Below are 20739 nucleotides of genomic sequence, written 5' to 3'. Positions count from 1 at the left end.
ACTGTATGACATAAATCACAGCAAGATCCTTTTTGACCCACCTCCTAGAGTAAGGGAAATAAAAACAAAAATAAAGAAATGGGACCTAATGAAACTTCAAAGCTTTTGCACAGCAAAGGAAACCATAAACAAGATGAAAAGACAACCCTCAGAATGGGAGAAAATATTTGCAAATGAAGCAACTGACAAAGGATTTACCTCTAAAATATACAAGCAGCTCATGCAGCTCAATGTCACAAAAACAAACAACCCAGTCCAAAAATGGGCAGAAGACCTAAATAGACATTTCTCCAAAGAAGATATACAGATTGCCAACAGGCACATGAAAGGATGCTCAACATCACCAATCCTTAGAGAAATGCAAATCAAAACTAAAATGAGGTATCACCTCACACCAGTCTGAATGGCCATCATCAAAAAAGGTACAAACAATAAATGCTGGAGAGGGTGTGGAGAAAAGGGAACCCTCTTGCACTGTTGCTGGGAATGTAAATTCATAGAGCCACTATGAAGAACAGTATGGAGGTTCCTTAAAAAAGTAAAAATAGATCTACCATATGACCCAGCAATCCCATTACTGGGCATATACCCTAAGAAGACCATAATTTAAAAAGATACATGTACCACAATGTTCATTTCAGCACTATTTACAATAGCCAGGATATGGAAGCAATCTAAATGTCCATCAGTAGATGACTGGATAAAGATGTGGCTCATATATTAAGTAGAATATTACTCAGCCATAAAAACAAACCAAGTTGAGTTATTTGTAGTGAGGTGGATGGACCTAGAATCTGTCATACAGAGTGAAGTAAGTCAGAAAGAGAAAAACAAATGACATATGCTAATGTATATGTATGGAATTTTAAAAAGCGGTACTGATGAACCTAGTGGCAGGACAGGAATAAAGATGCAGACGTAGAGAACAGACTTGAGGGCACAGCAGGGAAGGGGAAGCTGGGATGAAGTGAGAGAGTAGCATTGACATATATACACTACCAACCGTAAAATGGATGGCTAGCGAGAAGCTGCTGCATAGCACAGGGAGATCAGCTCGATGCTTTGTGATGACCTAGAGGGATGGGATATGGAGGGTGGGAGGAAGTCTCAAGAGTGAGGGGATATGGGGATATATGTATACATATAGCTGATTCACTTTGTTGTACAGCAGAAACTAACACAACATTGTAAAGCAGTTATACTCCAATAAAGATGTGAAAAAAAAATGGGCAGAGGATCTGAATAGATATTTCTGCAAAGCAGATACACAAATGGCCAATATGCACATGAAACGATGCTCAACATCACTAATCATTAGGGAAATGCAAAAAAAACCCTACAATGAGATACCCCCTCACTTCCACTAGGGTGGTTGTTATAACAAATAAAGCAGAAAAATAACAAGTGTTGTAAAGGATGTGGAGAAACTGGAACACTTGTGTAGTATGGATGGGAATATAAACTGTATAGCCACTGTGGAAAACAGTATGGTGGTCCTCCAAAACAATAAAAATAGAAGAATTCTGGCATGGATGGTGGTGATGGTAACACCACATTATGAATGTATTTTATACCACTGAACTGTACACTTTAAAATTGTTTGGATGGCAAATTTTATGTTATGTGTACATTACCACAGTAAAAAGAAAGAAAGAAAGAAAGAGGAAAGAAAGAAAAAAAACAGAAATTGGAGAAAAAAGAAAGCTACTACTGCTCTCATTAGAAACTTTTAGGACATCAAAATAAGTAAATAGTTTCAGGTTTTATACAGTTGTTTTATTTTCAAAGCAAGTTACTCAGTATGTTTTAAAATAAACAGTCTTCGGACAGACAGAAGTATAAAAAAATAAGCATTAGGCTAAGACCAGAATTATTAAACCTATCAACCAGCCAGGGAATGGCTGACATATAAAATATAATTATCCTGAATTTCACCAAATATTCCCCCAAATCAATGAATACTTTACTAATCACATTCTCATAAAAGCTTAAATTGAAGTCCAAATATTTCACTATCATCTTAAAAGAAAATTAATTTAACATTATTTTAACGTTACTTTTTGTTTGTCAATGTGTCTTTCAATTTTTGAATATGCATATTTCAGACTTCAGCAACAAAATTACTGCATCAAATTCGTCTTTAACCAACAACCTCCAGTGGAATTTAATGTAACCATATAGGAGATACCCTTTTTATGACAACATAAGACTCTTTTGGAAGAAGGGAAACAAGAAAGGAAATATGGAAAATGCTTTTAAGTGATATATTTATGAACTGCACAAGAAAAGTGTTCAAAAGTTGTCTTGAGAGTTTTAATACATACCAGGCTCCAATTTGATAATTTTTACTGCAGCCAGCTCTCCCGTATGTATATTTCTGGCCTAAAATAAAAATGAAAGTAAAACTTTAAAAAAGTCTGTCAACTGTATAAAAGTTACTTGGTACTATGTTCATTAGTTGCTTATCAATCAGGCTTTTAACAAAATTGAAAAACAAAATCTTTATTTCCAGTGAAATGAGTATACTCATTTTCCCAATAAAGAAAATATAGAAAAAATACACACACACACACACACACAATTCTCTTTAATCCCACCACTAAAAAACAACTACTGTTTAAAATTTTGGTGTCCTTCCTCCAAGTCTTTTCTTATACTTACTTTTCTTAATTAAAAAAAATACTCATGGTTTTTCTATATTTTATAAATATAGTCCTAGGCCATTAAAGGAAAATAAATAACCAAATCATGTGTATCTTACTACCCAGAGGTAAAAAGTTAACGCTTAGTGTACATATTTCCTTTTTTGCCCTGTGTATGTGTGCTCAAGTGTGTACGTGTTATAGAAGATGTGCCATCACAGTCTTCGACAACATGATGTGCAATGCTGCCTAATTTTCCACTGATGGTATAATTTATTTAACTTATCGGCTATTAATGGACACTTAGGATTTTAATATTATTTTGGAATTATAAATAGAGGAATATATATACCTCATAGCTTTATATCTATCCACAGCCTTGATTATTTCCTTCAAGTAAATTCCTAGAAGAGAAACTACTTACCACTTAAGAAAATATCATGGATAGACTTAGTATAATTAATGCTTCAATGATTATCACTGCAAATATTTTAGCACATATCAAAGTTTATCAGTAAGGCAACCTATAAACATAATTGTTAAGTTAAAATGTATGTGGATTTAAAATGGACATACTGCCATATTGCTCTGAAAAAAATTATGGGGATTCACACTCTCACCAACCTTAGATGTTAAATCTACGTCTGCCAAGTTCTATTATAGGTGCAGATTTTTATTTTATTTTTTCAAAATTATGTACTTTCTCAGTGCTCTACATAATTTTAAATGTCTATATAATAGCTCATATAATCATTCTCCCTTACTGTTAGATATTAAGGATGTTATACATAGTCTTTTCATTATTTAAGACTATTTCTTTCAAATGGATTCTAAGGTATGAGATTACTAGGTCAAGGGTATAAATATGAACATTTAAGGCCATCAACACATACTGCCAAAAGAGCCTAAAAGCACTGTGCCATAATACTGTCATCACGAATATGAGTGCTCATTTTCATTACACCCAGTGTGGCACACTATGTGGAAATGCTATTTAATAATCTACAACATTTTTCATTTTAGTATATTAGATTTGAATATGAATTTTCACACTTGGCATAAATAAGGAGCATATGATAAAACAGAAAAGAATGACAAAGAATGTAGGGAAGAGAGCCTCAGAAGGGATATTTTTAGAAATGACATATAGAGGGTGAGAAAAATAATAGAATGGGGGAGAGGGATGCAGAGGGAAAGTCACAAACAGAAAGGTAGAAGAAAAAGGATTTTTTCTACAGCAGCAGTCTCAAATATTTTGTGATGAGAAGTTCATATTTTCCTCATCTACTGCAGTAAATAGGGTAAGGAGGAGTCTCAGGAAGAGAAAACAAACATTTTAACTCCCCCCATCCATGGTTACCCTTCCCCCAACTGCAAAGGCATTTAGAGAAATGGGAAAAGGTCAGCCAGAAGCCTCACACCATTCCTACCCTCTCCTCTTCCTTGCCTGTGACAAAAGAATCGCCTCAGGTCTTTTCCCCATTCCTAAGATCTTTCAGCATTTTATATCCATACAGTGGAGTATTATTCAGTGATAAAAAGCCACCAAGCCATGAAAAGATATGGAAGAACCATAAATGCATACTGCTAAGTGAAAGAAACCGGTCTGGAAAAGCTACATACTACATGAGTCCAACTATGTGACATTCTGGGAAAGGCAAAAGCATAGAAAGAGTGAAAACAACAATGGTTGCCAGGGGTCTGGGTGAAGAGTGATGAACAGGTGAAGTACAGGGAATTTTTAGGATGGTGAAACTATTCTCGTATGAAACTGTAATGGATACACGTCATCAGGTATCTGTCAAAATCCATAAAACTGTACAACACAAAGAGTGATCCTTCATGTAAACTATGAACTATAATAATATATCAATACTGGTTCAATAATTGTAATAAATATACCACACTTAATGCAAGATGTTAATAAAAGGGGAAACTGCATAGGTGGGTGGGTGAGGTGTGGATGAATGTAACTCTATGTATCCGCTCAACTAATCTGTAAATATAAAGCTATAATAAAATTAAATGTATTAATTATTTTTAAAAGAATACACATAAAATTAAATTTTAAGTATACTGATACTTTCAGACATATTGAGTCGATTTTTATGATTAGAATCAACACAAATATGTTGAATTTCAATTTAACAGAACCAAAATGACGCAAGAACCAAGGACACCTTTCTTTAGAGATTCTGAGGGACTCGGGAAGAACAGATCACTGGAAGATTTGAACAATCACAGAACCACATAAAATATATATAGTATTTTAAAATTCAGCTACACCATGCACAAGCCAAAATATACTATATGTCGTTACAGAAATTAAAGAAAAAGAATATAAGCTATAACTCCCACTGACAGGGTAAACACTTAAGTGTCAGTCTCCATTTTGAAGACATTATTTCTGTTCTCTCCAAATGAAGAACCGATGGGCAAATGTTCATACTCTGTAATTTTCCAGCTGGATTTTTAAAACAGAAAGCAGTACCAGGCTCTTTTATAATGAAAGGCAAAGAGGCTTTCAGAAAAAAAGATCTAAACAGAGACTTTACAGATTCAATTTACTAAAGAGATCTTTCAGAAATTTAACTATACAATTTCACACTATAATCCAGTGGAGTCATACGCAATACTAGTTTTTGAAACCCAACATTTCCTTTCAACAAATTAAGTGTGATATTCTCAAGTATTTTTGTTTTTAACTTTAACACACAAGAATTTAAAGATCCTGCACTGTGTTTATAAAAGGAACTAACAGAAATACCACAGCACCTCTACCAAAAGATCTAAATATATTTCTGATTCCTATTTATTTTAGTAGGTTATTGCTATACACTAATATTTAGACCTAAGGGTATACTGAACACCTAGAAGTCCAATAAAATATTTTACTATAGTTTATCTCTTATTTAATTCTTTATTAATCAGGAATTAAAATTATTAGGTGGAAAAAGATAAACTAATAATAAATGGGATCAATGTCACTATAAAATCCATAAAAGAGCCTTTCCACTTAAATTAAGTTTCTATTCTCATTGCCAAGGTGTTTCCCTTATCTCTTAATATTTCCAAGTCAATTTACTACTGGAGACGTATTTTTACTCAAACTCTCCTGTCTGGATTTTTAATTCATAGTAAGAAGTTAAATTTCCACTTGCACCAAGAAAAAAAAATTAAAGATGTTTATCTTCTTAACTTATCCATTTCTATTTCAACAATACTATGCAGATGCCAGTTTTATAAGCCATGAACTTTCCAACATGCTGTAAAATTTTTAATGTGACTAAAAAATAATTAAAGGAAAAGTCTTGAGTTACCAACAAAGAATAGAAAGATATGACTTAAGGCACAGTACCTCTCAGTAGTGAGGAAGCTGGAAGATAATTTCTTTTAACAGGGGTAAAAAAGGTAACTGGCAAGTATTGACAGTCATCTAAAAGTTATAGCAACCAAGATGGTCACCATGAAGATAAATGAGATCAGCTCTTGTATTCCACTTCACTGTTCTTTACATTAGGCCCCTCATCCTATCCCCAGGTAATTTCCTTCCAGCATTTCTTAGGGTCACAAAACTTTTCCATGAAGCCAACTGGGGGCATCAATTTCAAATATACACCCTTCCTCCAAAAATATCCTTTAATATAACAATAGAGAATCCAGATATCTCAATATTTAACAAGCTATCTCTTGTGGCTAGTGACTACTTCTTAGAGTCAAAATTATGTATCCCAGACTTAAGAATATGAACTACGATACAAAAGTAGTAACACAGCATCTGTAAAGTTTGAAGAAAGCCAAGTAGCTGGTGTGCCCACAAAAGAAGCAGTCAATTATGTCATAGGTTGTAAAACCTCTATAGCTGATTCTTTATGGAACATTGTTTTTTACAGGTTCATTCAATCAACTAATATTACTAAACACTGAATACCAAATATTATTATTTAACAAATATGTGCCAGGCACTGATATTGATACTGGGGATATAATGAAACAAAACAGTGCTGTCTTTAGGAAGCTTTTTATCAGTTGGTGACACAGAGAAGTGAATAGTAAATACAACGAAGTGTGACAAATCTCTCAAAGGTGATACAAGACAACACAGGAGGCTTCTGAGCCAAGTCAAAGCTGGTTGGAGAAAGCTTCCAGGAAAAAGTAAATCTAAACATGGATATTATGAGAGACTTTCCTGGGAAGAGTGGGGTGGGGTAAGGGATTATAACAGAATTCCAGGCAAAGGTGTAAAGATAGGATAAAACATGGTCATTTCAAAGTAGTAAAATTGTCTTGTATTAAGGGAAACATAAGAGTGTAAAGAGACGATGGTGAGAGACAACATTCCTCTGAAGTTCAGGAAAGACGGTATCACCCACTACCCTATTGTAGCCATCATCTACTAACTTCTTGGTCATCCCTTCTTGTTCACTCAGGACTTTATGGTTCCTGGCTCACAGTCTTCCTCTCCACCCCTTTTCTTGGTACCATTCTTAGAGACTTCAACATCCAGATCTACTCTCTGACTTGTCAATCCTTAGCCTCCTATCTGAATCTTGACTTCAAACATCGTAATTCCTGATCATGACTTCCTACCCTTTCAGCTCACTTACTCTAGTCTTTCCATTCCAGTGATCTTTCCACCTCATCAATCCAGTGCATTCCTATATGACTACCAATTACATCTCTCAATTCCTCACATCTTCCCTTAACTGTCAGGGTTCCATGGTGCACCACTCTATTTATAATCACTCCCTTACAAACAACCTTAACTTCCTTCTCCTCTTATCCTCTGTCATACTAGCCTAGCAAAATCCTAATCTGATTAAACTTGATTATCCACTAATTCCATACTGATATTGAATAGCTAAATGATACCGGGGAAAAAATGTATAAAATCAGACTAACTGGTGTTATTTTCAAATCAAAACACAAACCTCAAACTACAAACTACAACTTCTCCATTAGGTTTGATTTTCTACTCTTCAAAAAGAATATTTTATATCTCTCTCTTAAAGCCTTCAATAATGCCTAAGCCTCTGTTTACTCACTCCTCTATTACCTATCCTAACACAGAATTTCACCTTTTCTTTACCTAACATTGTCCTATGCAGTCCTATGGCTTTAACAACCATCTCTAGGATAAATCTCTCCTCACCCAGCTCCAGACTCCTAAATCCATGGAAACCTGACAGGCATGTCAACCCTAACATGCCTAACACATAACACTCAGTTTTCTCTGCTCCATAAACCCATTCATCTTCACATCTTCCCAATCTAAATAAAATTTACTGCAGCCAGCCAGTTGCTCAAGTACAAAACCCAAGGTCATTCTTCATTTCTTTCCTTCACATTCTTCACATCTGATATCTCAGCAAATAATGATGGCTTAAAAATATAAAGCAAATCCATTAACTTTCCTCTATGTTCTCTGCTATGCTCTAGTCCAGCTTGTCTCCATTAGGAATTAGCAAACTAATGTGAATGCAAAGGAATAGCAAGTCTAGGATAACCCCTAGTTTCTACATTGTACAAGTGAATACACACTGTGATTCCATTCACTAAGATGACAGACACAGGAAGATGAACACATTTTATGGGTGGAGGGGAAGGACAGTGAAGGAACATAGATAAGGGGCTCAGATTCGAACATACTTAACATTTAGGTTCCTATGGAAAACAAACTGGAGATATGGAGATATCTGGTAAGCCACTTAATAGCTCCTGAAGCTCAAGAGCTAACATGGATTGGAGACAGATTGGGCATCATCAATATTATTGAATCCAGGCCAGTAGATGACATAACCTAAGAGGAGTATGTAGAGTTAGAAGAAAAGAGATTCAAGAGCAGAATCCTAGAATATTACCCACATTTAAGGGATAGGGAAAAAAACTCTCCACAACAGATCACATGCTAGACCACAAAACAAATTTCAATAAACTTAAGAAGAATGTAATCATAGCAAGCATCTTTTCTAACCACAATGATATGAGGCTAGAAATCAACTACAAGAAAAAAAAAAACTGCAAAAAATACAAACACGTGGAGGCTAAACAATATGCTACTAACCAACGAATGGGTCACTGAAGAAACCAAAGAGGAAATCAAAAAACACCTGGAGACAAATGAAAATGGAAACACAACCATCCAAAATCTATGGGATACAGCAAAAGCAGTTCTAAAAGGAAAGTTTATAGAAATACAAGTCTACCTCAGGAAACAAGAAACATCTCAAATAAACATCTAACCATACACCTAAAGGAACTAGAAAAAGAAGAACAAACAAAACCAAAAGTCAGCAGAAGAAAATAAATAATAAAAATGAGAGCAGAAACAAAATAGAAATTTTTTAAAAATGGGAAAGATCAATAAAACTAAGAGCTGGTTCTCTGAAAGATGAAGAAAACTGATAAATCTTTAGCCAGACTCATCAAGAAAAAAAGACAGAAGACCTGAATAAAATCAGAAATGAAAGAGAACTTACAGCTGACATAACATATATCAAAGGATCATAAGAGAATATTACAAACAATTATATGCCAATAAAATGGACAACCCAGAAGAAATGTACAAATTCCTAGAAACATACAAACTCTCAGGACTGAATCAGGAAGAAGCAGAAAATATGAACAGATCAATTACCAGTAATGAAATTAAATCAGTAAAAAAATTTTTTTTCCAACAAACAAAATTCCAGGACCAGATATCTTGAAAAGTAATTCTACCAAACATTTAAAGAAGAGTTAATACTTATCCTTCTCAAATTACTCTAAAAAATGGAAAAAGAAGGAATACTTCCAAACTGATTCTACAAGGCCAGCATCACCCTGATACCAAAACCAAAGACACTACAAAAAAGAAAATTAAAGAACAATATCACTGAACATAGATGCAAAAATCCTCAACAAAATATGAGCAAATTGAATTTAACAATACATTAAAAGGATTATACATTATGATCATGTGATATTTATCCCAGAGATGTAAGGATGGTTCAAAAGCTTCAAATCAATCAATGTGATACACCACATTAATAAACTGAAGAATAAAAATCATATCATCATCTTGAGAGATGCAGAAAAAGCTTTTGACAAAGTTCAGCATTCACTTATGATATCATATCATCTTGAGAGATGCAGAAAAAGCTTTTGACAAAGTTCAACATTCATTTATGATAAAGACTCTCAACAAAGTGGGTATAAAGGGAACATACCTCAACACAATAAAAACCATATATGACAAATCTACAGTCAACATCATACTTAACAGTGGAAAGCTGAAAGCATTTCCTGTAAGATCAAGAACAAGACAAGGATGTCCTCTCTCCCCACTTATATTCAACACAGTTTTGGAAGTCCTAACCTCAGCAATCAGAGAAGAAAAATAAATAAAAGGAATCCAAACTGGAATAAGTAAAACTGTCAGTGTTTGTAGATGACATTATATTATATAGAGAGAAAATCTTTAAGATGCCACAAAAAAAACTATTAAAACTAATAAATGAATTCAGTAAAACTGCAAAATAAAAATTAATATATTATTGTAGCTTTATAGTATAGTTTGAAATCAGGGAGTATGATACCTTTAGTTTTGTTTTTCTTTTTCAAGATTGTTTTGAAACCTATTGTGTCTCTATATACTAGTAATTAACTATCAGAAAGAGAAATTGAGAAAACAATCCCATTTACAATTGCATCAAAAAGAATAAAATACACAGGAATAAATCTAACCAAGGTGGTAAAAGACTTGTACTAGGAAAACTGTAAGACAGTGATGAAAGAAACTGCAGACAACAGGAACAAAGGGAAAGATATGTCATGTTCATGAATTAGGTTAATATTATTAAAATGACCATACTACCGGCGGCAATCTACAGATTCAATGCAATCCCTGTCAAAATACCAACGGCATCTTTCATGGAACTAGAACAAATAATTCTGAAATTTATATGGAAACACAAAACATTCCAGATAACCAAAACAATCTTGAAAAAGTAGAACAAAGCTGGAGGTATCACACTCCCTGATTTATACTATAAAGCTACAGTAATCAAAATGGCATGGTACTGGCACACAGGTCAATGGAGCAGAATAGCAAGCCCAGAAATACCCACACTTATATGGTCAATTAATCTATGGAAAAGGATGCAAGAATATATAATGGGGAAAAGACAGCCTCTTCAAGATATGGTGCTTGGAAAACTGGAGAGCTACATGAAAAAGAATCAAACTAAACTACTTTCTCACACCATATACATATACCTTAAACTCAAAATGGATTAAAGACTTAAATGTAAGACCTGAAACCATAAAACTGAGGAAAACATAGGCAGTACACTATTTGACATTGGTCTTAGCAATATTTTTTTGAATATGTCTCCTCAAGTAAGGGAAAAATTTAAAAAACTGGGCTACATCAAACTAAGCTTTTGCACAGCAAAGGAAACTACCAACAAACAAAAATGCTGCCTATTGAATGGGAGAAGATATGTGCAAACATAATATCCCATAAGGGGTTGATATTCAAAATACATAAATGGCTCATAGAACTCAACATCAAAGAAAAAGAAAAAAACCAGATTAAAAAATGGGCAGAGGACTTGAACAGACACTTTTCAAAAGACACAGACAGCCAACATACATATGAAAAAATGCTCAATACCACTAGTCAGAGAAATATTAATCAAAACCACAATGTCACAGCTATCAGAATGGCTATCACCAAAAAGACAACAAATAAAAAGTGTTGGCAAGGATGTGGAGAAATGGGAACCCTTATGCACTGTTGGTGGGATGTAAACTGGTGCAGTCATTATGGAAAACATTATGAAGGTTCCTCAAAAATTCAAAAATAGAACTGCCATATAATCGAGCAATATCACTTCTGGGCATGTATGTGAAGATAACAAAAATACAGATTCAAAAAGATACATGTGTGCCACTATTCACTGCAGATTTATTTACCATAGCCAAGATATGAAAGCAACCCAAGTGGAGATACACACACACACACACACACACACACACACACACACACACACACACACAGAGGAATATTACTTAGCCATAAAAAATGAAATCTTGCCATTTGTGACAATGTGGATAACCTCGTGGGTATTATGCTAAGTGAAATAAGTCAGACAAACACTGTATGATTTCACTTGTATGTGGAATCTAAAGAACAAAATTAACAAAACAAAACAGAAACAGATCAAAGAACAAACTGGTGGTTGCCAGAGGGGAGGGGGATAAAGGATGAGTAAAACCAAGTGAGGGAGGTTAAGAGGTACAAACTTCCAGTCATAAAATAAATAAGTCACAGTGATGTAATATGCAGCATAGGGAACAGAGTCAATAACATTGTGCAATAAATTTGTATAGTGATGGATGGTAACTAGACTAACTGCTGCCATCATTTTGTAATGTATAAAAATATCAAATCACTCTGTTGTAATGTGAAACTAATATAATACTGTAAGTCAACTACACCTCAATAAAAATTAAAAAAATAGGTAGGTAGGTAGGTAGATAAGAAGGAAGGAAGGAAGGGAGGAAGGAAGGAAGGAAACAGACAAAACTAAAACTACAACTACTCTAGAGATACTGTTCTATTAGAATCTCAGTTTGGAGGAAATTTTAGTAATGATCTAATTCAATCTTTTTTCTAAAAAAGCAATTTTCTTCTATTTAGTTTATGGAGGTCATTTGATCAATCTCATACATTCATTTTGTAGGATAAATTTAGTTGTATAAAGACTTTTTATGATAAGCAAAATCTACTTTCCTATAATTTCTCCTCAATGGTCCCAGTTTTGGTCTGTGAGATAAAGCTGATTGAGTCTATTGCTCCTATGACAAATTTCAGATATCTAAATTCATTGATTTATTCAGTAAGTATGTATTGATTTATTCAGTAAGTATGTATTGCCATTCTTATGGCCGTTAGGGGACCTAGTTCTAATTTTAACTCTCCTCAGACAGAAACATAAAAGCTCCCTTCTATCTATGGATGAAACATGCTAACTTCTTCAACATGCTACATACAGATTCCAGACCCTTACCACCATTCTGATTACTATGTGTTTTGCCTATGTGCTCAAAGTCTGATGTCCAACAAAAATGATAGTAGTTAAAATATTAGATTCATTACAAAAGTCATGTTATAAGTGACTTTTTTCTTCAAATTTCTATAAAGTTATGATATTTTTAAAATTTAAAAATATATGTTGAAAGTGTTATATTCAAACACAATGCAGTACTTTATCCTGTGGTAAGAGTAAAGTGCTTCATTTTACATTCTATTATAAATCTTTTTGGGAAAACAGGAGGTCGTAAACACATATTATATACTATATAAATTATCTAAATTTCAAGGAAACCACTTCCATTAAGATTACCAAATTTATGTCAACAAAATATAATAAGGGTGGAGCCACACAGCATATCCTCCACATGAAAATTTAATATAAAGATTAGTCATTCATTATTTTTTCATTTACTCAGCATCCCTTATGCATCAGGTACTTTAGGTATGAGGGTAGTACTGGTGGGATGACAGCAAAGAATTAAAGATTTATCTGCCTTGTTTGAGTTTCAATGGGACAGATTTTAGATCCAAACAGGAAAGTTTTCTATAGCTTAAAAAGGAACCAACTGCTTCTAGTATATCATTATTTAAATAAGTTAACTGACCCTTTGTCAAGGATAGGGTAGGGGACATATGTACTGTGTAAGAGGTCCCTGCCAGCTCCCAAATTCCTTAATTTTTGTGAAGCAAGTTATTTCCAAGCTGCCTTCCAGATCTAGACAGGTGCTCCCTCTCCCACAGAAGGAGGCTGTACTGCAGGGTTTGCCCCACTACCAGGCAGACATATTCAGAGTTTAAGGCCTGACTGTTAGGGTGACCCCAAATCTGTCCAGATGACTTATATCTCAGGACACACTAAAGCCTTAGTATGTTAGGATACTTACTTGCCTTTGAAAAGAATTTTTCTAATCCTCTCCTAATACAGATTGATTTTACTAAAGGGAGCATTCCTTCTAGAGGATTACTTAAATTGTAATTATCTGGAGGCCCTCATGGCAAAGCAAAAGGAGAAAAGGGCTTGAGTTAAAATTAAAAGTGGTAGGGAAAAATCAAACACGAAAACATAAGTGTAAAATAAGGTAACAGAAATACATTACATTACATTATTAATAATAAAGAGGTAAGAAATATGTAAACTCTCAATCACTGCTGGTGGGTGCAACTATTGAGGGGAATAATAGGTCAAATTCACTGAAACTTTAGCCAGAAGGACTCCCCCAGGATTGGCATCTCTTGCTCCATGTGCAGCCACATTTTCATGCAGTGTGAAATTAACAACGTGGATAAAAATCTCATCACAAGGAAAAAAAGAAAATTTAATTCTAGAAATTTACTTAAAGAAATAATTAGATATGTGAAAAGAATTTGTTCAAGGATACGGATCACAGCATGCTTATAATAAGGAAATACTGGAGATAATCTGCTTGTTCAACAATAATGAATTAAACACTGTACAATGATACAAGGAAATAATACACAAATATTAAACGTGTATATCTACTCACATGAAAAGTTGTTTGTGACATACTGTTAAATGAAAAAAGTACCTTATCAAATATATATGCTATATACTATATATAGTATGTTTAAATATATGCTTATATAATATATATTATGATCTATGTATGTGTCCTTAATATGACTTTTTAAAAGTCTTGAAAGATATACAAAAATGTTCATCTTTCGGTAAAAGAGGTACATGTAATTTTTCATTTATTCCTATATCCAAGTTTTCGAAAATAAACACATATTATTTAAAATGTATTTTTTGAAAAGGTAGGAAAGAAGGCTATCTATTCTGAGGCGAGGACGAGAGAGGCAAATAGGAAGGCAAGTCCTACCAATGGATCTACAGAAAGAATAGGAAATTATTCATGGATAAAAAACATTATAGGGGACCCAAGCATCTCCAGTATTACAATTAGGGGCTAAAAAGCTTAAAATGCAAACGTTGTTAATAACTTATTGCAACTTATGTCTATTAAAATATACTGTCATGCCCACATTGGATCCTTCCTGATATTGATAAGAGGTAGGTTTAAAAAAGGACAAAAAGGCACAGGGCACCTAGAAAAGAGGGTGCATGTATGTGAGGGGTAACACATTGGATCACAAGACATCCTTCTCAAACTGTGACAAATTAGACATAGGCAAACAGAAGTAACCAGCTAATGCTACAGAAGGTAGGCTATTCTACTGCCTGAAAGAATTAGCATTCTGTTTATTTTAACTTAGAATAGCATTACCAAATCTAGTCTATGGGACTCAGCTATCTTAGGTAACAATAAGTCTAAAGTTCCAACAAAATGAGCACAAGAGAAGGCACATCAGGAAGGGTGTCTAACAACCAAGAAAAAAAAGTTTCTCTTTTTACTTATTAACATTGTAGGGTGGCTATGAGCTATTGATAAGTTCATCTCCACAGTAAAAGCAAGTCAAGCCTGGGCTCCAATTTGGAAGTTTTAAGGGTAAGAGTAACGACCAGGTGGGTAACCAGGAAATAGTACTTCTGAAAGTTGGTGCTGAGACCTGAAGCTTATATGCATATTCAAATCAATCCAAAAAACTCCTCACCTCTCAGCAGAGGGGTAAGGCTGCCAAGTCTCATCTGACCATCTGCCCATAATTTGCTTACAGCTTATTATGTGCTAGACAATGTGTTAAGGGCTATGTATACAGCAGTGAATTTAAAGATGTAGTCCTGAGGCAGTTTGGTATAGTGGAAAGAACAGAGATTACAGAGTCAGAAGATCCGGATTCATGTCCTCACAGTGCCACCTACTATCTGTAAGATCTAGAGCAAATATCATACAACTTATGATACAACATAATATATAACATACAACTTATGATACACGCAAATATCATACAACTTCTTCTTGGGTAAACTAGAGATGATAATACATCTGTCCCACCTACTTCATAGGATTATTGTGAGAAACAAGTAATATACTGATTATGAAAGAGCTAAACAAACATTAGTCACTCATTCATTTTAATCCAATTCCATTTTTATAAAAATGTTAGAAGGTGGGGGTCTATATGACTCATGGGCCCAAACACCTCCAAGGATAGACTGGGCTATCAGCCTGGCTTCCCACATCATCTTCTCAAAATCTCAGTGGGAGATTATGACATTTAACAGACATGGTTACACTAGACATAAATTCATCTTGCCTTTTTCAAAGAGTTATCTACACTCTCTAACTTAAATAGTACTTCACATAATTGAAAAGCAATAGCCTTCTACTAACATTCAAACATGTACAAATACTCAAAATAGTCCGATGCAGCCAAGAAAAAGTGCCTGTTCCAATTTATCTGATCTAGGACTAAGTTCTCAAATTGAAAACAAAGCCCTGAAAACACAAGTATCACTTGTTTATAAGTTAATAAATATCACATGTTTCTCTTCCTGTGTATTTGGTCTGAAACCACAATTTTAAGCTAAGAGTGAAACTTTTATAAATTCTGAAAGGAAAACTAGAATAAGAAATCTAAGTCCATCTGCATTCTATCCCATTGTCTTCATCAAAAACACTGGAAATGATGGTTAAAGTGAAAATACTGAACCTATGAAAATAAAAATAATACTAGATACATTATAAGCCTAAGGCAGAGGTTGTATCTAAAAGTCAATTTTGGAACTAGAATTTATATACCTGCACCAGTGATGGCACTGTTTTATGTCTATTTTCACAACGTTGAAAGTATTTAAGACTTTTATAGTTTTCAGAACATTTCTATGAAAGTAGAAAGGCGTTTTTAAATTATTTGCCTCTAACCATGATCCAGAGCTTCACATCCACCATCAGAACCATGGTCTTTTTCCAGGCAGTCGTAACAAAAGCCTACTTCTACACAGTAAGAATAATAAATACAAAATAAGAGTTTAACCAGATGATTTGCAAAACAGTAAACATCCATAACAGAACACTTCATCCTAATAAAACATGTTTTATTTTCAGAGTAACCTTTCACAATATTTAACATAATATCTAATTAAATAACTTTTAATAAGATATCCACTAGCTTAATAAAAAGCATAATTTTAAATAAGATTCTTATTTCCCGCTGTTAACCTATTTTTGCAAGTTATTCACTCTCCCTCACCCTAACATGACAACCGAACAGTCTCTTATGTCAGATTACCAGGACACAGAAAGGATAGTATATTCACACAAACTGTGTTAGAATCCAAAAAAAAAAAAAAACAAAGAAGAAGAAGAAGTGGGTGATGTTTTGATATCAAATGTCAGAGAAAGTACAAGCAGAATATACATCCATCCTCTATCACCTTCACATTTGGGGCCATTGGGCATGTCTATTTTATTAGCATTTAAAGATTAGAGAACACCAGTGGGGAAAGATATAGTAGAAGCAGCTACATATCCTTTGCTTGCAAAATCATGCTATTAAAAAATGACAGAGGGACTTCCCTGGTGGTCCAGTGGTAAAGAATCCGCCTTACAATGCAGGGGACACAGGTTTGATCCCTGGTGAGGGAACTAAATCCCACATGCCGCGGGGCAACTAAGCCCACGTGCCACAACTATTGAGCCCACGCACATCAACTAGAGAGCCTGTGTGCTGCAAACCACAGAGTCCATGCACTCTGGAGCCCATGCGCCACAACTAGAGAGAGAAAACCCGGATGCCACAACTAGACAGAAACCCATGCACTGCAACAAAAATATCCCGTGTGCAGCAACGAAGATCCCACATGCCACAACAAAGACCTGACACAGCCATAAATAAATAAATAAATAATTTTAAAAATGACATAGAAATGGGTAACTTACATACAACTGCTGAACTTAATTAAAATCACAATGACTTGTAGCCCTGCACCAGCCAATGAGATGCAATGGTGGCAATGACTGTGTCTCAGTTCTAATTCCTAACCCTAAGCTTACAATTTAGCTGTTCAGGTGATTCAGTAAGAGAGAGAGAGAGTTAAGACATCCTCTGGTTACCCAGATATCCACTTGGCCAACTCCTTAGTCTCTGAGCAAATCTAATCTTCTCAATGTGGCCTACCCTGTCCATCTCAATATAATTCCTCAACCTGCCTTCCCCATCCCACCCTGGCAATCCTGAACCCCTTAACTTGTTCAGTGTTTTCTTCTTTCCACATCTTTAATCACCTTCTAACATATCATACAACTTATTTATTATGTTTATTGCTTGAGGGCAAGAATCTTTGTCTACATCGTTCACTGGCGTATTCCAAGACCCCAGAACAGTGGCTGGCACATCAGAGGCTCTCTATAAATACTGGTTGAATCTTAAATACTCCTTTCCACCCTGTCATTCCCCGGCTACATTCCAGTTCCCCGTTCATCAATGTGCCTCATCCTAACCATACCCATAGGGGAACAACTGGGGCTGGAAATCAATGGAGGCTCTATTTCAGAGAAGGAGAGAGGGAAAGAGGGAGGAAAAAGAAAGGGAGGGAAGGAGGTTTTAAATTTATCCCCTACCTTGGTCCCCAACAATTCCATCCTAAATTTTTATATTTAATCTTCCTAAATTTTCAATTCCTCCCAAATTCTTTGTCTTGATTGCCTTCTCTGTGAAATTCCTTCTCTAAACTCAGCAACACTCCTGGTCAACTGAGTGATAAGACAATTTTAAAGAATAACAACTGGAAAACTATGATCAGTCTCAATGGAAGAAAAAAAAACAGAAACAGTGGAAAAAACATCTGTGTGTCTCATTTCTTTTCCACTTCATAGCTAAGCTGCTTCAAAAAGTGGTCTACATTTCTCCTATTTCCTTACTGACCATTCAAACCTCAACTCGTCTGCTCTTAATGAACCCTTTCAACTCTTTACTTAAACGACCACTATGTTGCTCACTCCTTCAAAACATTTTTATTGAGCACTTATTATATGCCAGGCACTTAGGCTAGGCTAGCTGATTCAGTGGTAAACACAAGTCCCAGGTCTTGCAGTTTGAGCAGAGAAGGAAGACTGACAGCAACAATGATGAGTGACAAATGGTAAGTATTATGTAAGAAGTCAAACAGCAGACAGATATGACCTTATCTAAAGGACAGAAAAGGCCTCACTGAAAATGCAATGTTTAAAGAGAAATGCAAACAGTAGAAGACAGATGAAAGACAAGAGGAAGACTGTTCTAGTTAAAGGAAATAGTACCTGCAGAAACCTGAAGGACAGAGTAGAGTGCATATAAAGAACCGAAGGAAATTCAGTATGGTTAGTCTCAGGACAGGCAGGGCCTTAAGAGCCATGTCATTCTAAGACTTTATTCTATGAACAAGGAGAATAAAAGGGAATGACACAAAACCTCAGATTTATATTTTTTGGAAGATGAAAACATTTGCCTTACTAGAGTGGGAGGAAACAAGAATGAACACAGGAAATGATAGAGAAGAGTTTTTGAAACTCTTGATTTCTATGGAAAGAACTTCATCATAACATTCTGTTTCTTCTCAGACACCTTCAATACATTATTTTCTTCTGCCACTACTCTAAGACTACTGCCTTTACTCAGCTCTCCTACAAATGTACTCTCCTGGGTGACCTCACCTATACTACACAGGTACCACCCCATAAAGTGACAATGACTCCCAAACCTGTATCCCCAGTCCAGCTCTCTTAAGGACAGAGCTGAACTTCCTACCATGCACTGGACATAACCACCTATACACTGTCATACATCCAAAACCAAACACAAGATCCAGACCCCACAAATCTGGTAGTTCCTAATTCTGCTGATGGCACCAATGTAGTCACCCAAGGCAGAAATTCTGAATGCCACTGACTACCTGTTTGTCCCTCACTCATCACCACGTATATTTGATCATCTAAATCTATCAGTTCCTTTCATCCCTATAGTTCCAGAAACTTTGTCTAATGAAGCCTCTACACCATGAGAGATTCCCTCCTAAAGTCTTTCTTCAGTTTACAGGAAGAAGTCCAAATTCTTTGCTATGACATACAAGGTCCATTATCTGGTCCTTTTCTGTCAGAAAATAGCTTTTGTTTGCCATCTATGGAATCCCTGCCAGATTTGGTCACACGAAACTTGGAAAGCAGAAGCAGATCCCTCAAGACTCACTATGGTTTCTCAAGCCACCAGGTATTTGCACACCCTATTCCCACAGCCTAAAATTTCTTTCCTGCCTTGTCCACCTGGAAATCACCCTGCACTCTTTTAAAATCCAGTCAATGTCCCCTCCGCTTTTAATCTTCCCTGGTTCACATCATAGTTCTCTCTCCTTTCCTCCCTTCCCCAGTCCCCACAAAAAACAGAGTTGGGCATATCTTCCACTTCACTTCTATTCTGGCACTTACCAAATTATGACTGTTTACATGTCTGTTTTCCTGACTACATTATATGTTCCTGTATGTTGATAGTGTACTTTCTCTTTCTCGTGTTTGCATCCCCATACCCTACCATACAGTTGGCACTCAATAAGTATTTCTTGAATAAATGAACGTTTACAGAAGTGTTGTGATGTAACAAGCTTTGTCTCTGTACAATGGGATCCTGGGGTAGGCTTTAAAGTATCAAAAGCCATTCCAGAATTGTGACTTTTGGCTTGGGGAAGAGAGAGGGAGGGCATATATTAAAAAGGGATTCATTACAGTGGACCCAGTTCATCCAGCACCCAAAGAACCCACAGAAGTGATATGACTGTGTGCCACAGATTTCTACACAAATTATAACATTTAAAATTGTAAAAATTAAAAATTGAAAACAAATATGAAACTCATAACGATTAACTAAATGAGAGTTTGTTCAATGGATCCTTTAAAAATGGTATTTTTGAAGACTATTTAAAGACCAGGGAAAATGATGGCCATTCCAATCAAGTAGAAAAAAGAGATACATCATGATTCCAATTTTATAAAAGCCATGTTTAAACATACTGGTTTAAAAACATTTAGGAAAAAAGCCTGAAATAAACTGTATTAAATTATTAACAGTATTCATCTCTGGTAATTTTCTACAACTAATATCATTTAATAAATATTTATTGAGCAT

At 35.1% G+C, this 20739-nt stretch overlaps 1 protein-coding gene across 3 annotated transcripts in view; it reads right to left on the bottom strand.

Moving 5' to 3' along the window:
* The window catches only part of MAP4K5 (mitogen-activated protein kinase kinase kinase kinase 5), a 138054-nt gene that overhangs the window by 112816 nt on the left and 4499 nt on the right, over positions 1-20739 (bottom strand). For all 3 annotated transcript variants that reach the window (XM_073800491.1, XM_073800490.1, XM_073800492.1), the window contains exon 3: positions 2325-2382. In XM_073800491.1, coding sequence (XP_073656592.1) covers positions 2325-2382 — 58 coding nt within the window. The remainder of the gene's footprint in view (positions 1-2324; positions 2383-20739) is intronic.

Source organism: Tursiops truncatus, chromosome 2 (assembly GCF_011762595.2).
Source record: "Tursiops truncatus isolate mTurTru1 chromosome 2, mTurTru1.mat.Y, whole genome shotgun sequence".
NCBI classification, from domain to species: Eukaryota; Metazoa; Chordata; class Mammalia; order Artiodactyla; family Delphinidae; genus Tursiops; species Tursiops truncatus.
Note: the sequence above shows the minus strand (reverse complement) of the source record. Positions and strands in the feature narration are given on the sequence as shown.